Source organism: Centrocercus urophasianus, unplaced genomic scaffold, assembly GCF_019232065.1.
Source record: "Centrocercus urophasianus isolate 14NV4802_14NV808 unplaced genomic scaffold, USGS_Curo_1.0 seq_2, whole genome shotgun sequence".
Lineage (NCBI taxonomy): Eukaryota > Metazoa > Chordata > Aves > Galliformes > Phasianidae > Centrocercus > Centrocercus urophasianus.
The window spans coordinates 5,415,910-5,423,475 of record NW_024884755.1 but is presented as its reverse complement, the minus strand read 5'-3'; the positions used below and the strand labels follow the sequence as shown (position 1 = coordinate 5,423,475).

Here is a 7,566-nt window from a genome sequence, read left to right as displayed (position 1 = left end):
GTGCCGCTCCAGCTCACGGGCGGCTCGGGCTGCCGGTGCCGCCCCGCCTGCGGAGCACCGCGCTCAGGTCGCACCGCGCTCACGGACCGCCACGCGGCAGCGGCCGCCCGCCCTCACCCCGCCGCCCGGCCACGACTCACCCGTCGGACGGAAGCCGGTCGGCAGCGCCGCCTTCAGGCGATTCACGCAGCCGGGGGTGTGACCGCCAGGGACCGGGAGAGGAGGCGGAGGGAGAGGAGGCGGAGGGAGGGGAGAGGAGAGGAGGGGAAGGGGGGAGAAGCCCCCGCTCGTACAAAAGCCTCCGGGCGGAAGGGGCGAGTCCGTCGCGCGAGGTGGCAGCCATGCCCCCAAAGAAGGCTCCGGCCAAGCGGCGCAGCACCGACTCGGGCGTGGAGCGCGACCGCGGAGCCCTTTCTCAGGAGAAGAAGGATCAGCGCATCGCGCTCTTCCTCAGCGACTTCGACCAGCAGGGTAAGGCCGGCCGGCCCCCTCCGGGCTCGCTGAGGCGGCGGTACCGGGCCCGCGCGGCCGGCAGGGAGGGGCTCGGGGCGGGGCGCCGCGCGGCGTCCCGTGAGGCGCGCGTCGGGGCGGCCGAGGCTGTGGCGGATCGCGGAACGGTGGGGCTGCGCGGGAAGCACCGTTCCGCCAGGGGGCGCCGTGACGGACGTCGGGGCGGGGAGCGGCCGGCGGGCTGGCGCTGCCGTACCTCGGGGCTGGCCTCGGAGGCGGATAACGCGTGTGGCGATAAACGCCCGTCTGGTTTCCAGCCAAGGAAAGCATCCGGGAAATGAAGAAAGAACTCGATTTGCTCTTGCAAATGGCTGAGAAAGCGTTCATGGTGGAACTGCTGAAGATGCCGACTGCCATCAGAAAGATGAAAAGGAAGGACTTGCTTAGTAAGTGTGTGTGAATGCAGCATTTAATATTGGTGACACGGCCATGAAATCAAACTGAAGGCTCTGCGATCTTGAGTTGACTGTAAGCCTTTGCAGAAGGTGTGTTTAGTGCCTTCCCTGAAAACTGCTACCTAAAAGCATTGGCTTCCAGCAGCACAGAGCATTGCTGCTTTTAATTCAGGCTGTGTACTGTTTGGCTAAATTTACTGTTCTTCTACAGATAAAACTTACTGAAGTGGCCCAGGATGTTTGTTTATCGTTGTTTTGCACACTGGCTGTCCTAAGGGATTTGCTAGTGAAGGTGAATTATTTAGGCAACTACAGTTCTGAATTACATGCTCATTTCCATACTTTGAAAGATAAGAACCTGCAGATAATAATGATTCAAGCAACAGTATGTAAACAAGCTGTGCTTTCTTATGTCACAGATTTGCAAGAAGGGGAGGAAGTGGCCCTTGCTGCTGCAGCGGTGTGTATTTTTAACTTTATCACAGCTTACAGACCAGAAACTTTTCTTTCTGCTGTAAGGACTTCAGACAAATTACTTTGTTAATCTGCCTGTTTAAACAGAAGACATAAAAAAGGCTAGACAGCCAGCCACAGTGCAGTAACATTACTAAACATTTATGGTCATCTGCAAGAAGTACAGCTGCTTCTGAAAAATAAACTGCTGTTCAGCCATTTCTGTCACTTTCTTCCACGCCCTTTTGATTTATTGCTTTCTATAAGATAGAATGTATCTGTTGAACAAAAAATATTCACTTTATCTTTTTGAATAAATGTCTCACAGACAGACTGTACCCTAGAAGATGTACCAAACCCAAAAGTGACACGGACCAACAGTAAAAAAGGCAAGCAGCTCTATTATGTAGCTTTGCTCTTAAATTTTCTCCTTGTTGTGGTTTGAGCAGAATGTGAACATTAGGCCTGGAGAACTTCAGAGGGAAGTGCTTAACTGAAAGTACAAGGACCATGTGCTGTGTTGCTGTTCTAGCGCTCCAAAACATGAGATAAGAATTCCTGCCCTTTAGATTTATCACTGAAAATGGTGAAAGGAGACAGATTTGAGAGCCTTATCAGTGCTCTACAGTATAACAAGAGAGCTCAGAACATTACAGATTATGCTTTGACTTCCTGTTCTCTAAGCTCTGTAAAGAATATAACATTCATCTTTATAGTCCAAACTATGCCATAAAAGTGACATTACTACTTAAATGTAGTTCTGTTTTATCTGGGAGTTAAAGGGTTATCTGGTGCCTTTTAACTATTTGATGTGTCACTTTGTCTGTGACAAACAGTTGGCTTTGAATTCTGTCCCAGGTGAGTGATCGTCACCCAGCAGCACTGATACCTAACTACGGGTGGGTAAATCACCTTCAAACAAAATGTTTGAAGTAACGTATGCCTCTTTGTGAGACTTCTTTTTCTTTTCTTTCAAATGCATTTCTAGTTAAGGTAACTACAATTGTTGAATATGAAGATGCCAAGTATACATCTGCAAAGAAAATACCTAAAAAAGTAAGTTTATTCTACATAAACAATGTAAGGGTTTAATCTGTCGTGACGTGCTATGAACCCTGCTCTGTCCATTCCCAGGCAGGCCAGTAGCCTGTTGTCTGTTTGAACAATAAATTCTTTCAAATTCAGCTTATTTTCAGTTAAGCAAGACAATTTGCATAGTAAATTAACTTCATAATAAAATGTTATCTGCTCTTTGTGTAACTCATTCACACAGAATTGCACATACTGAAGTAGTCATTCTTTCCTGATTTGCCAATAAGTCCTGATGGTTTGAGGAACTATTTGAAACATTTTTTTAGAACTCAACTTTGTGTTAAAAATAGACGTATGTTTGGGTGACTGGTGCATCCTATCCACATGGATCTGTAAACCAGATAGCACAGGTGTATTAATTCTACCACCTCAGTCCTGTGCAGTGCAGTACCTCAGCCAAACACAATGTGCCAGGATAACTCAATGAAGACAAAACTTGTAACTCCACATACAGGTCTTAATTACAAGAGGGCTACGTGTTGGAAAGGTGTATGTTAGAAAAGCTATTGCTTGTGTTTGTTCATACTGAAATTCAGTATAGTTTTACATCAAAAAAACTTGAAATGTGTATTTGTGGTTTCTAAAATATGTAAAACAGCAAAAAGCAGCACTGTGGAGCTTAACTGTTCTGTTTGAACACGGAATTCTTCCAGTATTTTTCCTGGAAGTATCTATCATATGTCTGTCATTTTGCCTTAAGATGCCATTTCTGTTAACTGCAGTCTAATGCACGTTCTCAGGTATCCAAATCAAAGTCACTGGTTTCACTGAGCTCTGGTTTAAATAGCAAACTGCACAGTCTTTCTAGGTAAGCCTGACCTTTGATACATAACTTACTTAAACTGGTAAATCCTGCACAGAATCCTTCTCAAAAGTAGATGAAATTTGAGCCTTATAAACGCTCTGATAGAGATGCCTTCCATAACTTGTATCGGATGTACAAAAAAGCACATCTAGCTGACATCTAGCTGAAAGACGTAGTTCTCTCACTCACCGCATGGCGTGCAGTTCCGAATGTGTTATCAGCACAGACTAACAAACATCACTTCATGAAAGACAGCACATAAGGGAAATGTCTTTGTTGCTTCTTATTATGGGTAATGAACTGTTGTGTAATAATTTTGCCCTTAGAATAGCAGAAAGGAAGTTATCATTAGCAGGGAAATAGATGCTTGCAAAATAACCTTTGTGGTACTTAGGATAGACAATATTTAAGTCTCGTCATAAAATCTAATGGATTAAAATAAATGAATAAAAAACAGTGGATACATCTGCTTGAAAAAGCTTTTTGAGATGCTCCTGTTCCAGTGTACATCCCTGAATCCACTGGCACTTATTTGGGTACATTCAATTTGTATTTGGAGAAAAACAGCTGAAATAATATCAGTGCTTAACATGCCTAAAAGAAATAATGTCTTAGCCACGTACAATTATTTTCCTGAATTGGGATTTTTTTAGTTTCTGTCTTGATGAAATCAAACTACAGGAGGTTGCTTTGCCCGAGAAGTCTGGCTTTTCAGGCTGCATTTATTGTGTACAGTAACAGTGGGACAAAATTATGCCTTTAGTCTTCAAAATGCGAGTGGGGAAAAAAGAGGAAAGAGCAGAGGTAAATTCTGTCATCAAAAATTCTGTGAACCAAGTTAAAGCCCAACAATTAAAAAAAAGTCAAAAATTAAAAAATTGTTCTGTGGATTCAGGTCAGCCATACATAGCAAGTGTCCTGACAGCTGAAATAGTAAAATGAAATCCTACTGAAAAAGCAGCTTCCCAAGATGATCATCTCTGTATGCTGAAACAAAGCTGGGGATGATGCTTTAAGTATCCCCCACATCAGGAATTGCAGCTGTCCCTTACCTGCTAATGTAACGAAACCTTTCATTCACCTGTCATGTTAGGTTCCAGCATAGCTCAGAATCTATTTGAGGGCTTCTTCATTGTATATAAACTGGATATGTTATAGAACACTTACAACGTTCTCTAATTCACTGTCCATTTTCATCTAAGCTGGAGCTTTTACAGTAGAAGTAGATGAGGAGGCAATTAAAATAAATCACTACTCCTCTTATTTTTTTAGGTCTGTTTACTCTTCCACAAGCATAAATGAGGCTGTTAAGACTCTTGCCCCTGACTGCAATGCCACAAATTTCAAAGCCACACCAAAAGTATCAAAAGGGTAAGGAGCACCAAGACACTGCATGTCGATCTAGATTTAACAGGTCTTCATGGTCTGCCACTGAACTTGGTAGTGGGGATGTGAACCAGTTGCGCCTCCTGCTTTGAGCATGGGCGTTAGCTTACTTTTTCATGGAGGTACAGAATGCAATGTCACAACTAAGCCAGTTTGTTTCTTTCCTTTAAAACAAAAGGAGAAACCTCAACAAACATTAATGGAATATACATTCTACTCCTTTCTCCTTTTGTTTAAAGGTATAGTTTAGAGTTTAAGCTACAACCTCAGAGCATATGTTTGATTAAAATGTGACCAATATGGTCATGTTTTAAAAAATTGATTACCACAGTTGTATCCTTTTTCAACAGTTTAGGTTTTCAATTATTTTACATAAGCAACAGTTTAGTTTTGACAGAAGTCGGCAGCTGAAATACCTAAGGGTGTATGATTTTGGTAACTAACTGGGTCATGAAACCAACATGTTGCTTAGTTTCACCTCGGCTTACTACAAATGCCAGAGGCTTATTGCCACATAGAAAATGTCCAAATCCTGCCTTTAAAAAAATACAAAACAAGTGTAGGAATTCTATACGTACAGCATTTCCTGTACCTCTAAGAGGTAGCAGCTTTGGAATGTCCTGCCATTTCCCTCTGAAGTGAACAGATATAGTGCAAGTCTTATCTAAAGCCTCAAGGCACAGTTTTCTCTTTCCAAAACTGTTCTGTCACTGTTCATATCGGGGAGTGGATGTCCTTGATAGTGAGAGGTCTAAATGTCAGCCTGCTTACAGGCCTGTAACGCAGGAATAAAAAGTGTCACGGTCAGAAAATATTACCTAGTGTGCTAGTAAATGCTGCTATTAGATTTCCTGCAGTCCTTTGGCAGCACTGAAAAAGGTAAACAAGATGGCTTTTTTCTTAGGTATGCTTGCTACCACGTGCAGAAACTTCTTGCACAAAAAATGTGCAGAATAGAGGAAGCTAATGTTATAGTAACATTTTACTTGTATTCTAGTGCTGGACTACAACAAGCTGTATCAAGAACTTTACCTACCAGTGAAAGAGTTCAAGGCATGATACTGAGAAGTAAATCAGTACCCCAAGATAAAATGGTTCCATTTGTAAACATTCCCTTGGCTGATGGACAGGTATGAAACTCTTCCTTTAAAAAAAAATTCTAAAATACTTTACAGTAGTTCAACTGTGAATTGTCTAATACAGATGGCTCTCGCTGTCCCTGTGTGAGCTGCTAAACACAAGGAAGAACAGTTAGCAATGTTTTCTAATGTAGCAGGGCAGCACCTGGTTTTCAGAGAAGCTGACAGTGCAAGTATAAACGTTTGGAGTAGTTTTTGAAACTTTCTCTTCATGTTTTTAGACGCTCCGTATGGCTGGTGGAGACCTCCGTAACTTTGATGTTCAACTATTAAATCAAGATACAGTACAGCACATTCATAACCTAGTGGTAAGCTTAAACCTTTTAAGCTCAAACCTTTTAAGCTTAAGCTTAAAAGACTTGCATATAAGTATTCCACCACCCAGTTCTGCACTTTCATGTGAGATAAATGTTCTGGGTGCTAATTCTAACTGTGTATTTCTTCAGAAGTTAAGCCTAAGTTGGCTGGCAGAAATTGGAAGGAGAGGGAGAGGGAGGTACAGGGAAGGGACAACTGCTGTACACAGATAAATGCGTAGGAGAGCACTTACAGAAACATGTACAGTTACCTGGAATAGAACAGAATTATAAGCTTTTCCTTCTAGATTGCTCAGTGTGCAAATTGCCATACTTTATCCCATCCACAAAAGCTTACAAAGTTACAGCAAAGCTTCAGTTCTTGTTAAAATCTGTTGTTCTATGTCTATTATTGAATAAGAACTACTGTTAATTCTCTACTGGTATTTGAACATGAACTACCTTACTTCTGGCTCTAGGAAGTAAATTGTTTTGAAGAATAAAGCTGAACAGAACTTCGTAGCACACACTGCCTGACATTCTTAGCAAAGCATAGAGCTTCCAGATGAATTCATCTGGAGCAATAGGTATCCATCTGGACAATCAGTGATAATAATCAGATAAGTCTTGTGGTGGGAGTAATTGAATGTGGCTGGAATAGGTTAAGATGAAGGTGCGGAAGTCAAATTTGGTAACAGCATATCTGAGTCTGTAAGCAGAGAGCAGGGATTTACTTATTACATCTACAGCACCTAATTTTTTAATTTCCTTTAAGCTTTGCTTGTTAGCTTGAACTAAAGTGAATTTTCTTCATCCTTAGAGTGAGCTGACTGTATTATGTGGAAAGGCTACTGCTAAGTCAAGTTAACGGAACTGCCTTGCGATGACAGAATATTCACAACTGCTCTTACCTTCCTCCTCTAAAGTGTTCAGAGAATATCTACAATGTCTTAATAAAGCTGTGTACTGCTGAATAAATATTTTTACATAAAAGCATACAATGGGATCCATGTTTTTCCTTGTTTCCATAAAGGACACAAATGCAAAAGGAAGCGATTTTACTGTTCCACCTTTGTACAAGCCTTTAGCTGGCATTTTAGCTCAGTTCACAGTAAAAGGAAAAATACCTTGATGTAACAAGCAAGATTTAGTAGCAGAAGATTTAAGGTCTAACTGATATTTCTACACAGCTAGAAGTAGGAAGCTACTTATTATTACAGTTTACATTGTTTCTGGCATGCACGGAAGAATTCTATTTAGCTATTGGTTTGCTGTTACTATTCATGTTTCGTATTCTAGAGATTTTACTTAAGCCTTAAAACGAAATGCAGGTTTTTAAGTTCTTTAACAGAACTTTAAGATATGCAGCTTCAGTTTTCTGGTAACACAGATACAAATCTAACACAAATAAACTGAATTATTTCCAGTCTTCTGTTGTGATATAACTTGCAAGACAGGGTAATAGCTCAGATTTTCTCTGGTAGGAAAGC

The 7,566-nt window shown here is 41.6% G+C and overlaps 1 protein-coding gene across 2 annotated transcripts; it reads left to right on the top strand.

The window, feature by feature from the left end:
- The first annotated feature begins 305 nt into the window (after positions 1 to 305).
- Positions 306 to 7,074, top strand: LOC122161918 (borealin-2). 2 transcript variants are annotated; one of them, XM_042821692.1, is made up of 10 exons: positions 306 to 471; positions 768 to 896; positions 1,325 to 1,365; positions 1,687 to 1,747; positions 2,347 to 2,414; positions 3,191 to 3,258; positions 4,528 to 4,626; positions 5,639 to 5,771; positions 6,002 to 6,088; positions 6,897 to 7,074. In XM_042821692.1, exons 1-10 carry the CDS (start codon positions 342 to 344, stop codon positions 6,942 to 6,944), a joined length of 864 nt encoding a protein of 287 aa, XP_042677626.1. In that variant the 5' UTR covers positions 306 to 341; the 3' UTR covers positions 6,945 to 7,074. The 2 variants fall into 2 exon arrangements, with proteins under 2 accessions (XP_042677626.1, XP_042677628.1); XM_042821694.1 differs by lacking the exons at positions 1,325 to 1,365; positions 1,687 to 1,747.
- Positions 7,075 to 7,566: the final 492 nt, after the last annotated feature.